Genomic DNA, 20,478 nt, shown 5'->3' on the forward strand with positions numbered 1-20,478 from the left:
CCCACCCGCGTCTGCTGGGCCCCACCCCCAGCTTCTCCGGGCCCGAAGCAGGATGTGGCTCAACGTGCGCCCTCCTCCACTGTCACCCGCACAGCCGTTCCCCACATCCTGCTCTGTCTGCAGCCTAGCCGGGGGAGGGGCGGGGCAGCGTGGCCTTGATTGCCAGTGGGTTGGGTTGTGGGGCCCCGTCCCCTGGGCTGGGCCGAGGGCAGGAGCTGCCCAGGTGGGAAGGGGTGGGGGCTGGAGCTGAGCAGGGCCTCCATCTGTGCTCCCCAATCCCTGTTAAAGCTCTCCTGCCAGAGTGGGCCCCCCCCAGCCCTCAGCTCCGCGGCCCCCGCCCCCCCCCCCCCCGTGTTTCCAGCCCTTCATTCCAGCCCCCTGCCCTCAGCCCTGCGTGCCAGGTGATGGGCAGGGACCCAGCTGGGTTTTGTAGCTGTGGCCGCCCACACGCAGGGTTGGCCGGGACGGCCCACCTGGGGCCCAGGGACCGGCTCACTGGTCCATGTGGCCCACTGACCCCCCGCGCCCCGCAGGTGCCCTGTAATTCGGGTCAGGCAGCCCTGGGCGGCGTCAAGGTGGAGCGGCAGGTCTTCGGGGAGGCCACCAAGCAGCCGGGCATCACCTTCATCGCGGCCAAGTTCGACGGCATCCTGGGCATGGCCTATCCCCGCATCTCGGTCAACAACGTGGTGCCCGTCTTCGACAACCTGATGCAGCAGAAGCTGGTGGAGAAGAACATCTTCTCCTTCTACCTGAACAGGTGGGTGGGCGGCCCCTGCTCAGGGCCCAGCCGCGCCGAGTGCAGGGGTGAGGCGGGAGCGGGTTCAGCTGCAGCAGCCCTGGTCCTCCCTGGGGGCCCTGGGCCATGCTCCGGACGTCCGGCTGGAGGCAGTACGGCCGCCCTTCCAAGGGGGAGCGGCGGCCCCTAGAGCAGGCTGTGCCTCCCCGGGGGCTGTGCCTCCCTGGGCGCTGTGCCCGGGCCGTGCCCAGTCTTGGTGGGTGGGCCTTGTCTCAGAACCAGAGCCGGGCCTAGTGAGGGACCGATGTGGCCCAGTTGCTGCCGGCCCGGAGGGTACAAGGCCATGAGCCCCAGGCCAGGAACAACTGGCTCAACGCTCAGCTGCCCGGCGCCTCCCCTGAAAGTCCTCTGGTTCCCCTCCTTGGCTCCTAGCATTCCCGTCCCCGTCTGCCCGCCGGCCTGACCCTGCTGTCCTCGGCTGGCAGACCAGGAGGCCCTGAGCACGGGCACTGGGCCGGGCCTGCAGTCCACTCGGGGTGTGGGATCGGAGCCCTCCCCTAGGGGAGGAGAAGGAAGTTCCACTCCTTCTTGTGCCCCTTCTGGATCCTTCCATCCCTGCGGGCTCAGGAAGGTCCCCGCTCTGGCAAGCTCTCTAAGATTGCCCCGCCCACCCCTGGCCTCTGACCCGGCCCAGCCTGGCCCTGTCCCACCCGGCCCTTAGGCTGGACACGGGGTGGGCAGGGGGCTGACTGCCCCTACCTGTCCTCGCAGGGACCCGAGTGCACAGCCAGGGGGCGAGCTCATGCTGGGCGGCACCGACTCCAAGTTCTACAAAGGCCCCCTCTCCTACCTCAACGTCACCCGCAAAGCCTACTGGCAGGTCCACATGGAGCAGTGAGTACCGGCCGAGCCTCGTTCAGGGCTGCGGGGGGCCCTCCAGCTGCTGGTCAGCAGGCCCCCGAGGAGCGAGCAGGCCCCCGAGGAGCGACCAGCCCGGGCCCTGGTCGGTTCGGGAGGGGTTGTGGCAATGGACGGGCCTGGGCCCTGGGCCCCGCTGGCTCTAGGCGCCTCTGGTCACCTCCTGCTGCCCCCTCCACACGGCCGTGTAGTGGCCGCGAACCTGCCCTTGGCTTCTGGGCTCTGCTGCCCGACCGCTCACGGCCAAGGCCTGAGAGAGGAGAAAGCCTCCTGCCAGGGCTGCAGCTGGGCACGGTGGGGGCACCGGGTGGCCCTGGGAGACACGCCCACTTCCCCTGCAGGGTAGACGTGGGCAGCGGCCTGACCCTGTGCAAGGAGGGCTGTGAGGCCATTGTGGACACGGGCACCTCCCTCATCGTGGGCCCCGTGGACGAGGTGCGCGAGCTGCAGAAGGCCATCGGGGCCGTGCCGCTCATCCAGGGAGAGGTGAGCAGGGCGGGCCGGGCCGGCGGGGGGTAGGGGACGGGTGCCCAGGTGGCTGTTCCCCAGGCCGCTGCCCCACACACACTGCCCTCTTCTCCTTCAGTACATGATCCCCTGCGAGAAGGTGTCCAGCCTGCCCGAGGTCACCCTGAAGCTGGGGGGCAAAGACTACAAGCTGCGTGCGGAGGACTATACGCTCAAGGTGGGAGAGCCGAGGGGGGGGGGGGGTGCGGGCGGGGGCAGGCGGGGAGCCTGGGCGGCCTGGAGGCGGGGAGCCGGGGCGGCTGGCGGGCGGACTGGTGGTAACGCTCGCTCCGTCCTGCCTTCCCAGGTGTCCCAGGGCGGGAAGACCATCTGCCTCAGTGGCTTCATGGGCATGGACATCCCCCCGCCTGCGGGACCCCTCTGGATCCTGGGCGACGTCTTCATCGGCCGCTACTACACCGTGTTCGACCGCGACGAGAACCGCGTGGGCCTGGCCGAGGCCGCCAAGCTGTAGCCGCCTGCCCACTGGCAGGAAAGGAGGAGAATTGTGGGAGGAGGCAGCGCCCGCCCTGCCGGCTGCCCAGCCACACTCACACTCACACACACACACACACTCGCACACTCACACCTGCAGCTGCTCGGCTCTCCAGGCCGCTGCGTGGCGGGCACCGTTTTGTGGTTTTCCCTTCCCTGGTTGCAGAGTGCTGCCTGCCTGTCTGTCTGTCTGTCTGTCTGTCTGACGGAGGGGCGGGGCTGGGGCAGCCAGTAGGCTCATTAGTGCTCAGAGCCCTTTCACTCACCTGGAAGACCCAGCTCCGCTTGGTTGTGCATCCCAGAACCCCTTTCTTCCCCCCTCCTCCCCCCTGTCCTGTCCCAGCCTGGGCCTCGGGGGCGGAGCTTCTGGGCCGAGCCGCTGCTCTGCACCAGGCTGCCTCCCTGGTTCCCTCCACCAGCCTGGGCCTGGAGCTGGGCAGTGCCGCCCCACCCGTCCATTAGTCTCAGCCCAGCAAGGAAGGGCCAGCTGAGGCCTGGGGCCAGCAGGAAGGAGACGAGCCAGCCCTGTGAGGCCTGTGGGTCATCCTGGGGCCTGACCCCATCGGGGAGGGGGAGGGGAGGGTGCTGGCACCGGCCTTCTCTGAGGCCGCCCCTTCTTGAGTGGCCGGGAGCCAAAGTTGACCTGGAAATAAAGTTGTGGATCTGTGTGTGGGGCGTGCTTTGTGCTGGTGGCGTGGGGAGGGGCTGGGGGAAGCTGGCACTTTGGAGGCGGACTCGGGGGTTGGGGAGGGGGTTGCTTGGGAGGTGCTTGGCACCTGGGATGCTGGAGACTTGGGCTGGCGGGGCTGCTCGTGCTGAGGCCCGGAGCAGTGACCAGCAGGGTGTGGCCGGGCTGCAGGCTCCTGGTGAGCGAATGCCTTTGCCGGGACAGTTTTCAGCGGCTGCCATGCTTTCCTGGACCATGTTTCTGCCCTCGGAGGAGACCCCAGCAGCAGGGCCCCTGTGTTCCCCAATTCCCCTGCACACCCCACTTGGGCTAGGAAGGGAACCGGCGCAGGGCTGGTGGCGAGTGGGCAGCCTGCCTCCCGTCTGGGCGTCCTGGTTGCCAGCTCTGGAAGTGGCCTCGCCCTGTGCTTGCCAAGCCAGTGCCAAGCAGGCCCACCTGGGGTCACAGTCACAGGGTTCAGGGATCCGAGTTAGGAATCCCTTCAGGCCACAGGGACACCCTCCCACCCGTTCATGGCCTCTGTTGAGGGTTGGGAGGAGGAACATTTTCCAGGAGGTTTTGAGGGATGGATAGGAGTTTTTGAGCCCCTGGGGGTGGGCAGGACTCCCTCAGGGACTCTGAGCCATCCTGACAGGTGTGGGGTTTGGCACATGTGGCCTGGTGCCTCTCCGGCCTGTAGGGCCTTGGCTGCCATTGGCCGGGCCTCGGGGTCCGGGGCCTCGGGCCAAGCCTCGGTGAGCACCTCTAAAGGGCTCACCCAGATTGCCAGGAGGCTGGCAAACACGTGCCCCGCGTTCTCTGCACCTGAAATACGAGCAGGAGCGGGCAGACCAGCACCTGGCAGGGCTGCCGGGAGGCTGTCATCCAAGCCGTGGGCGCTGAGGCCCCGAGGGCAGCGCCTCCAGGAGGGGCCAGTTTCTGGCTGGCTCAGGTCACACCTCGGCTGGCAAGGTCGCAAGGCCCTGGCCCACGGCTTGGACTCACCACGCATGTGACCCTCCCAGCTGGAGTCTCCAGCCTCCGGAGGGTACCTCTGTCCCTGCTCTGGAACTTGGGGACCAGCTCGGCGGGCCCAGCCCCAGCCCTGCTCCAGGCCCTGCGGTCATGCATGCTCCTGCCCAGAGCCTGGCCCTGCGGCCACCCTGGGCCCAACGCCTGCCTCCGACCCCACCCTTAGCCTCGAGTCTCTAGAAGGTGGGTAACAGCAGCTCCTCACTGCGGACCTGCTCTGCCCCAGCCCAGGGCCCATGGCAGGGGCGGTGGGTGGCCTTCCCACCCTGCGTTGCGGTCCCCCAGGTGGAGGCCAGTGGTGGCCTCAGCAGCCTCACGGTGGCTGCAGGAGAGGGGTCTGACCTGCTGTGGCCTGGAGCAGACCCCTGGGGGCCAGTGCCCCTTGCCTGCTGCCTGGGACCAGGTGGGTTGCGAGCAGACCGGGCCCCGCTGGTCACCCCCGCAGCCCTGCCCGGAGAGGACCGGCGAGCCTGTGGCAGGTGGCAGAGCCTTGCTGGGAAAGAGACGCCAGGGAAGCCCCGTGGTGTGGAGCCCACGCCCCACTCAGGCTGGGAGGGCACCTTCGGTGAAGGCTCAGCCCCCCGAGAGAGGTCTGGATGCCCCCACACCAGGCCTCTGGAAGGGGCAGTGGGTGTTGGGTGAGGGAGACCTGAACCCTGGCTCCCCACAGACCCCAAGGGCCCTCATGCCTGGGCCCTGGGCCTGGGCGCCTAGGGTGTGGCCAGCGTGGGGCAGTGCAGAGAGCTCTCCCACACACAGGTGTTAGCAGCATTTAAGGTTGACTTTGTGCCCCAGGTTCCTGACAAGCCCAGAGGAGGCTGTGCCAGGGCTGGGGATGGGGGGACGGGAGGAGCTTGGAGAGGGGTGGACCTGTGCCAGGCCGGGGCGTGGTGCATGGAGTTCTGGAGAGAAGGGGTTCAGAGGACCAGGCAGAGGCAGGCAGGACTCTGAAGAGAGAAGGGGTCCCTGAGGACCCAGACTCAGGGGAGAGAGGGTCATGGGGAGAGGGGGGGCGGGTTGAGAGGGTCCAAGGGGAAGGGGACTTCATGGGGGAGACGCTCAGAGCACGGCCGGCCTCTGGGTGACAGGGCTGGAGGGGATGAGAGGAGATGGCCGCCATGCTTCAGGGCGGGTGGGGCCTGTGGACGGGATCAGGACCCAGCTCAGAGAGGCACCTTCGTGGTTGGGGGTTTCCCTGTGATGGAGGGGATCACTGGTGCTTTTGCAGGAGTGGGGGGCAGCTGGGCCAAGTGAGAGAGACAATGAGGTGGTGGGGTGGATGAAGACAGGCTGTGACAGGCAGGCCCTGCTTAGGGCACATGACGTGTGGGGACAGCACCTGCAGGGGACGGGACCCAGGTGGGACGGGACCGGGTGGGACGGGACCGGGTGGGACGGGACCCGGGTGGGACGGGACCGGGTGGGACGGGACCGGGTGGGACGGGACCGGGTGGGACGGGACCCAGGTGGGACGGGACCAGGTGGGATTGGACCCAGGTGGGAGGGGACCAGGTGGGACGGGACCGGGTGGGATGGGACCCGGGTGGGACGGGACCAGGTGGGAGGGGACCCGGGTGGGACGGGACCGGGTGGGGACATGGGATGCTTGTGGGACGGGACCAGGTGGGACGGGACCCAGGTGGGACGGGACCGGGTGGGACGGGACCCAGGTGGGACGGGACCGGGTGGGACGGGACCGGGTGGGACGGGACCGGGTGGGACGGGACCCAGGTGGGACGGGACCCCGGTGGGACGGGACCGGGTGGGACGGGACCGGGTGGGACGGGACCCAGGTGGGACGGGACCGGGTGGGACGGGACCGGGTGGGACGGGACCCAGGTGGGACGGGACCAGGTGGGACAGGACCCAGGTGGGACGGGACCAGGTGGGATTGGACCCAGGTGGGAGGGGACCAGGTGGGACGGGACCGGGTGGGACGGGACCAGGTGGGACAGGACCCAGGTGGGACGGGACCAGGTGGGATTGGACCCAGGTGGGAGAAGACCAGGTGGGACGGGACCGGGTGGGGACATGGGATGCAGGTGGGATGGGACCAGGTGGGGTGGGACCCAGGGGGACGGGACCGGGTGGGGACATGGGATGCAGGTGGGATGGGACCATGTGGGACGGGACCAAGTGGGATGGGATGCAGGTGGGATGGGGCCCAGGGGGGTGGGACCCAGGGGGACAGGCTGGGCTCCTGGAGAGGGGAGGGCTGGAGAGTGGACTGAGCTCCAAGGAGAACGTGTCACTAGGTCTTGGAGAAGGACATCTGGCCCCATGGGCAGACGGACCAACTGGTGAGAGGACATGGGCTCCGAGACGGAGTGTGTGCGGGAACTGGATTAGGAAGGTGGGTTCAGAGGCTCGGCCGGAGTGGGGGGTCAGACTTGGGGAGAGAGGCAGGGCTCCTACAGGGATGTGCTTGGTGGCTCAGGGGGCTGGAACTGGGGGCGTCGCCTCTGGTTAGGGACGGGAGCCTGCAGGGCTGGGCACTGGGGTGCTCCATCCTGCCCACAGAGGGACTGCAACTGGGGGGCTCGGGACTGCGAGGGTCAGATTCCGGGAGGACATGGACCTCCGCGGGGCTAGTTTGGGGGCAGGAGTGTGCGGGGGAGGACAGGGGCTCTTTGGGGAGACCGCTGGGAGGGGTCAGGGGGCAGTCAGGGGCTCAGCCAGAGGGAGGGGCAGGGGGCGGGCTTGGGTACCGGAGTCAGGATGGCGCTGTGGGGGGCCCATCCCTGGCTAGCCTTGCAACCCCTGGGGGTCGGGCTTCCGGCCCGAGCCGCCGCTGCCCCCACCCTGCGCCGGAGGAGGCGGGAGGTGGCTGTGCCCGCGGCCGCCGCTGCCGCCGTGAGTCAAGCTTGGGCTGCAGCCGCGCCGCCCGCCTGGCTGGCGCTGCGGAGGGAGCGCAGGCTCCGGGGATCAGCGCCATCCCCGCCAGCCCCGCGCGCTCCCCGCCCCCCCTGCTCCGCGCGCTCCCCGCACCGAGGTCGGGACACTGGGACGCGGAGCGGCCAGACACAGCGGCCGCGGGACGAAGAAGGACGCGCGGACAGAGCGCAGGGGTCAGGCCGCCGGCCCAGGAGTTGCCCGTGAGTGAGAACGCTCCGTCCTGGCTGCGGCGCTGGGACCCGGCTCGGGGTCGCGGGCCTCCGGAGACCCCCGGGGGGGCGCAGGGCGCGGCGCCTCCTTGGAAAAGTGCTCCTTTCGCCGTGACATTGCGCGTCCGTCGCGGTCCAGGGTGGGTGGCGCCCTGCGAGTGCGAGCGCGGGGCTCGGGGTCCCAGGCGCCGCGGGGGGCCCGGGGTGGGGGCGGGGACGTCGTGGCGCGCCAGTTCGGAGCCCCCGCAGCCTCCTGTCCGTTCGCCCTCCGCCACGGCGCCCCAGCCCGCGTCGCTGTGTCCACGCTGCGCGTCGCCGTGGGGAGCTGTTGGCCTGGCGGCATCTCCGAGCGAGCGCACAGGGAGTGCCGGTCCGGGGCGCCGCGATGTGTCAGCGTCTCCGCTGCAGGTGTCCGGGCAGCGCTGCTGGCTGCCAGCTCGGCAGAGGCCTCATTGTGGGTGCGCTGCCCGCGGGGGCCGGGGCCTGGGTGCTGGCGCTCTGTGTATGGCGACGCGAGCCAGTCGGGCCTTGTGGGGGCGGTGGCTGGTGTGTCAGTGGGTGAGTGTTTGTGCGCAGATGGCAAAGCGATGAAAAGCCCCCAATGTCCGTGCCAGGGCTGCTTGAAGGGCTTTGGTGTGACGCGGGAGGCAGGTGGCGGGCGGGCGGGCAGCTGGCCGCCTCCCCGGGGACGTCCATGTCCTTTGGGGCTGCCCTGGGGCTGCAGGGGAGACGCGGTGGGCCCCCAGAGTGGACCCAGTTCCGATTCCTCTTCCCTCCCTCCAGGCCCAGGGCCCCGGCCCGTGCCCAGCCCCGCTGGGAGCCCTGGCCGGCACCACGGACGGCGCCCAGGAAGCCCGCGTGCCCCTGGACGGGGCCTTCTGGATCCCCAGGCCCCCGGCCGGGTCGCCCAAGGGCTGCTTCGCCTGCGTGTCCAAGCCCCCCGCCCTGCAGGCGCCCGCGGCCCCGGCCCCGGAGCCCTCGGCCTCTCCCCCGATGGCGCCCACGCTGTTCCCCGTGGAGTCCAAGAGCGGCAAGGCGGACAGCGTGCGGGGGGCCGGCGCGCCCCAGGTCTGCAAGCACCTGGCGGAGAAGAAGACGATGACCAACCCCACCACGGTCGTCGAGGTGTACCCCGACACCAGCGAGGTGAACGACTACTACCTGTGGTCCATCTTCAACTTCGTCTACCTCAACTTCTGCTGCCTGGGCTTCATCGCCCTGGCCTACTCCCTCAAAGTGAGCGGCGAGGCGGGCGGGGGCGTGCGGGGGGGGGGGGAACCGCTCTGGCCCACCCTCTCAGAGAAGCCGTGGGTGCAGCGGGTGCAGCCAAGGGGGCTGAGGAGTAGGACGGGGAGGCCGGCGAGGAGGGTGTGGGGAGCTCTGGCCGCCCTCCCGTGCTGAGCTGGGGGCTCCCGGGTCTTGATTGGGCTCTGGGTCCACAGGACCAGGCTCTGTGCCGCCAGCTCAGGGGGCGGACTCAGGGCCCAGGGCTGTCCTCTGGGTGCCGGTGGGGACCTAGACCTGGACAGCTGCCCTGGATGGATGGGGAGGTGGAGGGGCCTTGGAGTCCTCCCCCTCTGACAGGAGGAGGAGATGTCGGGGCGGCTGGAGACCTTGTCCAAGCCCCTCGCTGGGGAATCTGACACAGGGCAGACATGCGGAGGGCGGCCACACAGACTGGTCACCAGTCATGGCCCTCCCCCTGCCCCCTCTACACGCGGTTCTAGACGGTCTGTCCAGGGAGCCAGGGGGAGAGCCGTGAGCACGTCCTGTCCCTACACTCGGAGCCCGCAGCCTGCCCGGGGGGGGCACGGCCCCAGAGCCCCTCGCTGCTCTGAGAGGAGCTGGCCAGGAGCAGACAGGCCCCCGCCAAGGGCAAGGTGGAGACAGGTCACAGGAGGGAAGATGTGACCACTCACATGTGGCGGGAAGAGGGCTGTACACGTGTGTGTAAGGACAGAGAGCCCAGGGCCGCTGGAGCCCGACCCCAGGAAGAGGTCCCCCACCGCCCTGTGGCTCAGGACGGGCGTGGCCCGCATCCAGCGGATCATCCCTCTTCCCAGATGTGAGGCCCAAGGTCCGGTTCATTTCATCCGCTGCAGCTGACCAGCAAGGCGGGGACAGCGGGGGTGGGGAGGGGTCCATGGGGGCTGCAGGGAGGGGAGGGGCTGGGCCAGAGCGGCGGGGCGGGTGGAAGGACGTGGACTGTTCTGAGCCCGCCCATCCTGGCACCGCGCATCTGACCGCCTGGCTTCCCCCTCCTCCTGACTCACCTCGGCATCGGCATCGCTGACCGCCATTCAGCCCTCCAATCCGGCCTGTGTGCCTGGTCCTGGGCTCCACCACGTGGAACCATGTTATGTGAGTGAATGTGCGTGAGCGTGCATGTGTGCACAAAGTGTGTGCGTGCATGCAGGTGTGTGTGTGCATGAGTGTGTGTGAGCACACTGAGTATGAGCATGAGTGTGGACATACGTGCAGGTGTGAGTGTCCATGCATATGTGAGTGGAATTGCATGTGTCTGAGCATGTGTGCATGAATGGTGTAGGTGTGAGTGTGCCTTGTATACTTATACATGCACGGCCGTGTGAGTGCATACGTGTGCATCTACTTGGGAGTGTGCATGTGTGTGCCTGAGTGTGGGCATGCATATAGGTGTGTGCTTGTCTGTGTGTGCATGCATATGTGTGCGCTGAGTGCATGAGGTGTGAGTGCATGAGTGTGCATGTGTGGTATGTGTGTTTGTGTGTGCTGCAGAGGCAGCAAAGGGGAGGGTCCCTGGGAGCTGGGGGTGGAGACTCCCAGGCCAGCCCCAGCTCGGCCTCCTGTGGTGCCCACCGCCTGTGGGCCTGGGCCCGGCAGCACGGGCTCCTGTTCGGAAGCGTCCCTTCCTTCCTGGGCCTGGCTGTGGGCGGCCGGCTGGCACGGGGCAGGCCCATCTGCTGCGGCTGTAGGTAGGTCATGGGCTTTGAGTGGTGCAGGCTTTTGCGGGGTGGGGGGCAGGTCGGAGCTGGTGCTTCTGAGGGGCAGGAGGTCGACGCCTCCACCCGGGGCTGCTCGCCTGCGTTCTTCCTTGCGGGCAGCGAGGGGCAGAGGCTCGGGGCTCACCTGGGAGGGCGTGCAAGGTGAGCTGCCTCCACACAGGCAGGGAGGACAGTGCTGGCGGCTGGGCTCTCACTCTGGGGAGTTCATCCATCTGTCCACCAGCTGCACATCCCCCGCCGGCTGCACCCACAGCATGTGCATGCACCTCCAAGGGCACCCGGCAGGCCTGGGGTCCGAGGCCTTGGCTGCGTTCCCAGCTGGGTCCCTCAGGGCAGGGAGCTCTTGAGACGCCACCTTGCTTCCCTGAGCCCATCCCTTCATCGTTCACAAACCAGTAGAAACTTCACAAGGCTCACGGCAGCCCACGTGGGCCGGGCAGAGGCTGGCATTCTGTGGGTGTGAAATAAAGGCTGTGTCCCTGCCTCGCACATCTGCTTATCCATCTTCACGCCGCCTGTCTGCCCTCCCCTGACGCCGGGCAGCACAGTTCACTGCAGGCTGGGCCTGCCACGAGGGTGCAGCCTGATTTTGCTCAACCCAGTGTCCAGGGGAGGCACACAGGCATCAGCTCTCCGTCCACGCCGTCTGCACAAGCTGCCCGTCATGACCACTGACCCCCTCGTCACTCCCTGTCTTGGCATTGCAAGCCCCCTGAGATCCATGCCAACCCTCGCCTGTCCTCGCCAAACGCCCCAGCCCAGCTGTCCTGTGAGCAAACCTCGGTTTGCAACATGCTGCTCCCCAGCCCGAGGGCTTAGGTAAGACCCGGGTCTCTCTTCTGCAGATACTCCACTGACTCCCTCTGGCCGAGCCCCCTCCCCCGCAGACACCCCATCCCAGCCATGGCTGTCCACCCACCAGACCCGTCCCTTCTTGCTGCCATCAGTGCCCAAGGCAGGGCTGGCCAGCCTAGGGGCCCAGGGGTGCTGGGTTAGCGGTGCATGGACAGGACAAGATGAAATGAGCATCCCCGTGTTTCAGAGAAAGAACACGAGGGTGAGGTTGGGGTTGGTATGGGACGCTTCCTGCACTGTCCCGGGGCCTTGAAGGATAGATGAGGGGACAGGTGCTCCCGAGGAAGAAAACAAAGACACGAGGCAAGGAGTCGGGGAACAGCAAGGCCCCGTGCTCTGTGGGGAGCGGAGGAAGATGGTCCAGGAAAGGCGGGCGGGAGGCGCGCAGTGAAGGATGGGGACCACCTGTGAGGGGTTTGTGATTCTTCCCCTGGGAAACGCGGAAGGAACGTGTGAGCAGAGCTGTCAGTGAGGAGGGTGGCGGTGGGAGAAGCCCAGAGGCAGAGAGGAGTTAGGGGCCTGGGGCAAGGGTCCAGGCAAGAGGGCATGCGGCTGGACCCAGTACGGGGATGGTGACAGGAGAGGAGCAGATGTAACGAGGACGTGACAGCAGCTCAGTGGGCCCAGGAGGCTGTGAGACTTCTTAGTGACAGGAAAGCCAGAAAGGACAGATAGGAGGGAGGATGCTGTGTCAGCTCTTGTATATACATATTTGCCCTTCCCTCCTTTCAGAACGTCAACACCATCCATCCACACCCACCTTTCATCATCCATCATCCATCCATCCACCCATCCATCATCCATCCATTCATCCATCATCCATCCACCCATCCATCATCCATCCATTCATTCATCCATCCACCCTTCCATCCTCCATCATCCATCCACCCGTCCATCATCCATCCATTCGTCCATTCATCCATCTATCATCCATCCATCCATCCACCCATCCATCCACACATCCACCCACCCATCTATCATCCATCCATCCACTCATCCATCCATCCACCCATCCACCCACCCATCCATCCATCAGCCATCCATCTATCCATCCATCATCTATCCATTCATCCATCATCCATCCATCCAACCACCCTTCCATCCTCCATCATCCATCCATTCATCCATCCACCCATCCATCATCCATCCATCCATCCATTCATCCATCTATCATCCATCCATCCATCCACCCATCCATCCACCCATCCACTCACCCATCTATCATCCATCCATCCACCCATCCACCCACCCATCCATCCATCAGCCATCCATCTATCCAACCATCATCCATCCATTCATCCATCCACCCATCCATCATCCATCCATCCACCCATCTATCATCCATCCATCCATCCATCCATTCATCCATCATCCATCCATCCATCCACCCATCCATCCATTCACCCATGCACCCACCCATCCACCATCCATCCATCCATCCATTCATCCATCTATCATCCATCCATCCATCCATCCATCCTCCCATCCATCCATCCATCCACCCATCCATCATCCATTCCATTCATCCATTCACCCATCCACCCTTCCATCCTCCATCAGCCATTCATCATTCTTCCACCTACCTATTCAGTCATGCACCCATCTATCATCCATCCATCCACCCATCCATCCATCAGCCATCCATCTATCCATCCATCATCCATCATCCATCCATTCATCCATCCACCCATCCATTATCCATCCAACCACCCACCCATCCATCCATCAGCCATCCATCTATCCAACCATCATCCATCCATTCATCCATCCACCCATCCATCATCCATCCATCCACCCATCTATCATCCATCCATCCATCCATTCATCCATCATCCATCCATCCATCCACCCATCCATCCATTCACCCATGCACCCACCCATCCATCATCCATCCATCCATCCATTCATCCATCTATCATCCATCCATCCATCCATCCATCCATCCTCCCATCCATCCATCCATCCACCCATCCATCATCCATTCCATTCATCCATTCACCCATCCACCCTTCCATCCTCCATCAGCCATTCATCATTCTTCCACCTACCTATTCAGTCATGCACCCATCTATCATCCATCCATCCACCCATCCATCCATCAGCCATCCATCTATCCATCCATCATCCATCATCCATCCATTCATCCATCCACCCATCCATTATCCATCCAACCACCCACCAGTCATCTATCCATGTTTTTACATGTTCATTAAGCGTCTGCTCCCTTTCCCACTCTCTCCATCCCATCCCCTTCTTATACATCAATTCACTTAACTATTCATCTAACCTCACTTTTGCAGTAACTTGTTCCACTTTACTTACCAGCTCCATTCCATCCCCCAATCCACACGTCAGTACATCTGTTCATCCTTCCAGCCACCTACATCCCTTCTCTCCATTGCTCTTCTAGCTGCACCTCAGTCACACACACATCACGTACACCTTTCCACGCATCTTCACTCATTTGCACCTTTGACCCCACCCATCCATGCAGTCTATCCCCTATCATTTTTGTCTATTTCCCCTCCCTTCTCATCCATCCATGTATCCAACTGGTCATGTACCCATTCATCTACGATTGTGTATTCTCTTGCCTTTTTTCTTTTCCTCCTCTCCTTTCACTCCACGTGCTGAATTCATCAATTTAACAATCCATCCCTCCTCCATCCGTTCGTCTATCCACCCGTCCATCTGACCACCCTTTTATCTATTCATCTGTGCTCACTGTAGCCATTGATGTCATTCGTCCATCCACCTACCTGCCCACACACTCACCCAGTTTTCGTTATGGAACTTTATACCGATCTTTCAATCCATCCACCCACTTTCCTTCCCCCCCCCCCAGACCCCTTTGTTTATTCAGTTCATCTCAGAGTACCGTCCATCACACCCCCATCGTGCATCCATGCCCAGCCCACCATCCACATACCCATCCATCTTCCCAGCCCTCACTGCTCTTGTTATACCTGCATCTCTCCTTCCTCCTTCTTCCCATGTTTCTGTGCCAGGGATCCATCCATCCAACTACCCTCTCTATTCTTCCTTCTCCCTTCTCTCCCCCATCTGCCCACCTCTCCCACTTTCTGAATAGACCACACAGCCATGCACCCGTTGTTCATGGTGCCTCTAGTTTACAGCAGGGGTTGAACCCTGGGGCCTTCCATCTCTCCGCACCGAATCCTGCTCCTGGTGCAAAGGGGCACGTACCACCTCAAAGTGTCGTTGAGAGGATTAACTGAGCTAAGACCAGGTCACGCCATTAGCCCAGTTCCATGCCCATCGCCATCTCTCTTATTATCACTTTCATTGTTCTTTCACCCACCATCCTCCTCTCCATTCTTACCGCCATCGCCTCTATGCCTTCTCTGGCCCCAGCGTGGTTGTGCCCATCCCTTCATTTGTCAGGACACATAACCATCATTTTCATTCACACGTCCACCCTCCATCGCACACGCCCACCGTCCATCGCACACGCCCACCGTCCATCGCACACGTCCACCACACGTCCACCCTCCATTGCACACGCCCACCGTCCATCGCACACGTCTACCCACCATTGCACACGCCCACCCTCCATCGCACACGCCCACCGTCCATCGCACACGTCCACCCACCATCGCACACGTCCGCTCTCCATCGCACACGCCCGCCCTCCATCGCACACGCCCACCGTCCATCGCACACGTTCACTCTCCATCGCACACGTCCACCCTCCATCGCACACGTCCACCCTCCATCGCACACGTCCATCCACCATCGCACACGTCCACCCTCCATCGCACACGTCCACCCTCCATCGCACACGTCCACCCTCCATCGCACACGCCCGCCCTCCATCGCACACGTCCGCCCTCCATCGCACACGCCCACCGTCCATCGCACATGTCCACCCACCATCGCACTCGTCCACTCTCCATCGCACACGCCCACCGTCCATCGCACATGTCCACCCTCCATCGCACACGCCCACCGTCCATCGCACACGTCCACCCACCACCTCACACGCCCACCGTCCATCGCACACGTCCACCGTCCATCGCACACGTCCACCACACGTCCACCCTCCATTGCAAACGCCCACCGTCCATCGCACACGTCCACCCACCATTGCACACGCCCACCCTCCATCGCACACGCCCACCGTCCATCGCACATGTCCACCCACCATTGCACACGTCCGCTCTCCATCGCACACGTCCACCGTCCATCGCACATGTCCACCCACCATCGCACTCGTCCACTCTCCATCGCACACGTCCACCCTCCATCGCACACGTCCACCCTCCATCGCACACGCCCACCGTCCATCGCACACGTCCACCCACCATCGCACACGTCCACCCTCCATCGCACACGTCCACCGTCCATCGCACACGTCCACCCTCCATCGCACACGCCCACCCTCCATCGCACACGCCCACCCTCCATCGCACACGTCCACCACACGTCCACCCTCCATCGCACACGTCCACCACACATCCACCCTCCATTGCACACGCCCACCGTCCATCGCACACGTCCACCCACCATTGCACACACCCACCCTCCATCGCACACGCCCACCGTCCATCGCACACGTCCACCCACCATCGCACACGTCCACTCTCCATCGCACACGTCCACCCTCCATCGCACACGTCCATCCACCATCGCACACGTCCACCCTCCATCACACACGTCCACCGTCCATCGCACACGTCCACCCACCATCGCACACGTCCACCCTCCATCGCACACATCCACCCACCATCGCACACATCCACCCACCATCGCACACGTCCACCCTCCATCGCACACATCCACCCACCATCGCACACGTCCACCCTCCATCGCACACGTCCACCCACCATCGCACACGTCCACCCTCCATCGCACACATCCACCCACCATCGCACACGTCCACCCTCCATCGCACACGTCCACCCCCCATCGCACACGTCCACCCTCCATCACACACGTCCACCCACCATCGCACACGCCCACCCACTGTCCACAGCCTCACCTTTCCTTTCCCCCTCTCTGACCCCTCACCTACCCCGCTCATTACACTCTTCCGGCTCCTCCTAACCTCTCTCTCTGTAACCCATTCCTCCCGTTTCCCCACCCAATCCATCCAGCACCTTTGTCCATGTGCTTCACCCACACCCTAGCACGGGCTTGTTTCCTCTCCTCTCCTGTCTCTCCTCACGCACCCCCATCCATCACTGTCCCCGACTATCTGTCCACCTTCCTCCTTCAAACCAGCCCCTGCCTTTGTCTGTTTGTCCACCCACCAACCTATTAACGTGAAGACGTTCCCTTCCTGCCCCACCCCATCTCTGCCTGGCTCCTCCCTCCCTCCTCTGAGGCTTAGGTTGTTGTTATTTATTTAATGTATTTTTATTGATTTCAGAGAGGAAGGGAGAGGGAGAGACACATCAATGATGAGAGGGAATCACGGATCGGCTGCCTCCTGCACGCCCCACACTGGGGATCCAGCCCACCACCCGGGCATGTGCCCTGACTGGGAATCGAACTGTGACCTCCTGGTTCATAGGTCAACGCTCAACCACTGAGCCACGCCAGCTGGGGCCTCGGTTGATTTTCAATTAGTTGGGACCGATCAATTTAGGACACGCATGCGCTGCCTCATCATCCCATCGCGTCTCTCGGAGACCAGCTTCCTGGTTAGTTAGTTAGTTAGTTAGTTAGTTAGTTCTCTCCAGCTTCACTGAGATGCAATCAACACACAACCGTCAAGCCCAAGGAGTCGGTGCTGCCAGTGATTTCCGCGACGGGCTCGGTCCCACCATCACGTCGTCGCATGATGACCTTGTGTGTGTGTGTGTGTGTGTGTGTGTGTGTGTGTGTGTGTGTGTGGTGAGAGCACTGCGGATCTCCGCTCTCGGCCACTTTCAAGTACAGAACAGTATTACTCACCAGGTGTTTTGTATAAAACATTTTCAGACTAAAAACGTACAAAGCATTCCCGTGTGCCTTCCACCAGATGCCTCGCCGCGGGTAACGTTGCGCCGTATTCGCCTTTCCTGGCTCCCTCTCGACGGGCACTGTGTAGGTGGCAGTGTCCACGGGAAGGACTCTGTCCAGCGGAACCACGGGCCGGCCGGCGGGACGGGGCGCTGCGGTGGGCCCCCTGCTGCCCTGGCCCCTGCTCTCCGCCCGCCCGGCCGGGCCTGGTGCGCCCTCACTCACCCCCCCTCCGGCTGCAGGTCCGGGACAAGAAGCTGCTGAACGACCTGAACGGCGCCGTGGAGGACGCCAAGACCGCCCGGCTGTTCAACATCACCAGCTCCGCGCTGGCCGCCTCCTGCATCGTCCTCGTCTTCATCTTCCTGCGGTACCCGCTCACCGACTACTGAGGCGGCCGCCTGCGGACGCCGGAGCGCCGGAAGGGCTCTCTCAGGACCGAGGATGCCGCGGTGGGGGCAGAGTGGGCGTCCGCCCTGGGCCCGGAAGCCGTGAGCGGGCAGCCAGGCTGGCGAGGTTCCGCCCTGTCGAGGGCAGCGAGCTGCGTGCAGGCCCCTCGCCGCCTGGCCCTCCCCCTGCTTCCGGCCCCTGGTTCCTCCTGGGCTGCTGCCCCCTGGCTTCCAGTGGCTGCGCCCCAACCCCGTGCGCCCCCACCCGGGTCCCTGGGTCCCTCCAACCTGACACCCAGAAAGAAGGGCTCTGAGGGAGCTTCCCCGTGTGGGGGCTGCTGGCATCTGGGGACTCCCTCCACCCTCCCGACCCAGTCTCCAAGCTGCGACCCTGTGACCCTGCTCAGAGCTCCTGTGTCTGTGAATTTTCAATAAACTCCTGCCCAGCGCCAGCCGGCTCAGCCTCTGTCCCTGCCTCGCCGGGTGGGCCGGGTGCGAGCTGGAGGCTTGGGGCGGGGGGGTGGGGGGGCGGCATTCAGAGGCTGCCTGGTGGTCCAGGCCCAGGGCGCATCCCCGTGGACTCTGCCGGGGAAGTTTGCTCCCTAACCCTGAGGTCTGTCCGCTCTGCAAGACAGGGGAGCAGCCCGGCTGGTTTTGCTCAGTTGACCTATGAACTAGGAGGTCGAAGTTCGATTCCCTGTCGGGGCACATGCCTGGGTTGCGGGCTTGATCCCCAGTGGGGGGTGTGCAGGCAGCAGCCCATCAATGATTGTCTGTATCACTGATGTTTCTATCTCCCTCTCCCTTCCTCTAAACAAACAAAAAAGACGGGGGGCCAGGAGGCCTTTTGGTGAGGTGCCCGGGAGGATCAGGCAGCCCCCTTGGGGAGGAAGGAAGGGGTGCAGCAGGAACACGGCTGCCCACGGGGCTAACAGAGCAGAGAACACCGGCAGGTGTGGGTGTGGCCCCTGGCCAGTCCCGTCCTCCTGGGGCCTGTTTGCTCACCTGTGGAGGAGGGAAGAGGCCTTCGCTTTCTGAGCTGCTGTGAAGGTCAGCCAAGGGGAAATGAGGTAACTGTTGAAGGTTGCTGCCCAGGATGGAGGGTGGGGGGAGAGGGGCGCCAGCCTCTGAAACATGCCTGGTGACAAACAGGGAAAGTGCCGCCTTCCTGGGACTCCAGGGAGGCATGTGATTCAGCCCAGGATCGGCGGTCAACCCAGGAGTAGCCAGGGGCGCAGACGAGGGACCCAGGTACCCCCAGAGCCCTGGCAGTGAGGGGCCACGGCCGCGTGGAGACCCGAGGGGGTTCATGCAGCCGGTGTGGAGAGGAAAGTCCTCATGTCCCCCGAGGCAGGGCCCACCCCGTGGCCCAGGGACCTGCGGCGGGAGACTATGCTGCGGCCTTGGGGGTGGCGGGCGCCCGAGGGTTGTGGGTCGTGAGGATTTAGGGCGTTGGCTCATCTTCCTCCCCCTTAGAGGCCAGCAGCTGGCCAGCTGCCCCGACAGGTACCCCAGGGAATGCCCTCGAACGAGGGGGCTCGGGGCCTCTCCGGAGACGTGCCCAGCAGCTGGGCTTTCGGGCTCATGCCAGAGACACGACACATTCGCCTCCCAGCCAGTGAGTCCTCTGAGCTCATACTTATCTGTCCCCTCCTGGCAGCGGGCACACGCCAGACCCGGGTGCCAGCCTCCACCCACGGGTGCAGGAGGGCCGTCACTCAAGAGGGAGCTGCACCCCTGCAGGCCCTCCCTCCCCCTCCCCCTCCTCACTCGGTTTTGTGCAGGGCCTGGCCCTGTGGCTGGTCGGTAACTTCTCGTGTGAATGCGTGAACGGTCGCCCTTCTGCCTCCTGTCCTCTCCACCGGGCCCCGTGGTGACGGGAGGGGTTACAGCGCTGAACTGGTCCAGTGGGTGAGCACACAAAAGCTACCTGAGCTGGTGACGGACGACGGGAGGGACCCTTACGCCCCCGCCCCCGTCCCCGTCCCCGCTCCTGCCACGAGGGTTACTGGCTGCAGCCCCCCAACAGCGGCAAGCTCCTCCTCGGATCGGCCTCCCGTCCCAGTAGCCCACGCTGCCCGCGGTCACCTGGTAACCAGGCTGTGACCCCAGGGAGCATACACACAGTGTTCTCTGTTGTCCCGCACAATCTTTATTATTTGCTTTTCGTGTTTAGCTACCTAGCTCACGTGTGCGTGCAAAGGCAGGGGTAAGGCCCTGGCCGGCGTGGCTCAGTGGATAGAGTGTTGGCCCTTGGACTGAAGGGTCCCGGGTTCAATTCCAGTCAAGGGCAGGTGCCTGGGTTGCCAGCTCAGTCCCCAGCAGGGGCCGTGCAGGAGGCAGCCGATCGATGTTTCTCTCTCGTCGATGTTTCTAACTCTCTATCCCTCTCCCTTCCTCCCTGTAAAACTGATTTTTAAAGGAGACGGGGGTACACTTCGTCTCTCTCTCTGGTTCTTGAAGAGCCGTCCTTTGTTGCGTTGCAAGGCCATCGCTGTCACCTCTCCAGCATCCTCGCCCTGCAGGCTGTTTCTAGCTCCCTGCTGGGTCTGTCTGTCCCTGAGCCAATACCACGTGACCCGGATTACTGTGGCTTTTCACGAGGTCCCAGGATCCACTCAACTCTCACACTAACCTTCAAGAATTTCTCGACTATCCTATTTTTTTTTAATCCTCACCCGAGGATATTTTTCCATAGATTTTTAGAGAGAGTGGAAGGGAGAGGGATAGACAGAGAGGAATATCCAGGTGAGAGAAGCACATCGATGGGTTGCCTCCTAGACGCACTCTGACCTGGGCCTGGCCGGGGAGGGGCCTGCAA

At 64.0% G+C, this 20,478-nt stretch overlaps 2 protein-coding genes across 2 annotated transcripts in view; both read left to right on the top strand.

Moving 5' to 3' along the window:
• Nucleotides 1–3,327, top strand: part of CTSD (cathepsin D) — an 8,981-nt gene extending 5,654 nt beyond the window's left edge. Inside the window, exons 5-9 of the mRNA XM_008160265.3 lie at nt 534–760; nt 1,511–1,633; nt 1,999–2,143; nt 2,244–2,342; nt 2,472–3,327. Coding sequence (XP_008158487.2) covers nt 534–760; nt 1,511–1,633; nt 1,999–2,143; nt 2,244–2,342; nt 2,472–2,639 — 762 coding nt within the window. The 3' untranslated portion in view covers nt 2,640–3,327. The remainder of the gene's footprint in view (nt 1–533; nt 761–1,510; nt 1,634–1,998; nt 2,144–2,243; nt 2,343–2,471) is intronic.
• A 3,311-nt stretch (nt 3,328–6,638) lies between these two features.
• Nucleotides 6,639–18,093, top strand: IFITM10 (interferon induced transmembrane protein 10). The gene is made up of 4 exons (XM_028137416.2): nt 6,639–6,658; nt 7,351–7,453; nt 8,246–8,698; nt 17,511–18,093. Exons 1-4 carry the CDS (start codon nt 6,639–6,641, stop codon nt 17,658–17,660), a joined length of 726 nt encoding a protein of 241 aa, XP_027993217.2. The 3' UTR covers nt 17,661–18,093.
• The last annotated feature ends 2,385 nt before the right edge of the window (nt 18,094–20,478 follow it).

Source organism: Eptesicus fuscus, chromosome 13 (genome assembly GCF_027574615.1).
Source record: "Eptesicus fuscus isolate TK198812 chromosome 13, DD_ASM_mEF_20220401, whole genome shotgun sequence".
NCBI classification, from domain to species: domain Eukaryota; kingdom Metazoa; phylum Chordata; class Mammalia; order Chiroptera; family Vespertilionidae; genus Eptesicus; species Eptesicus fuscus.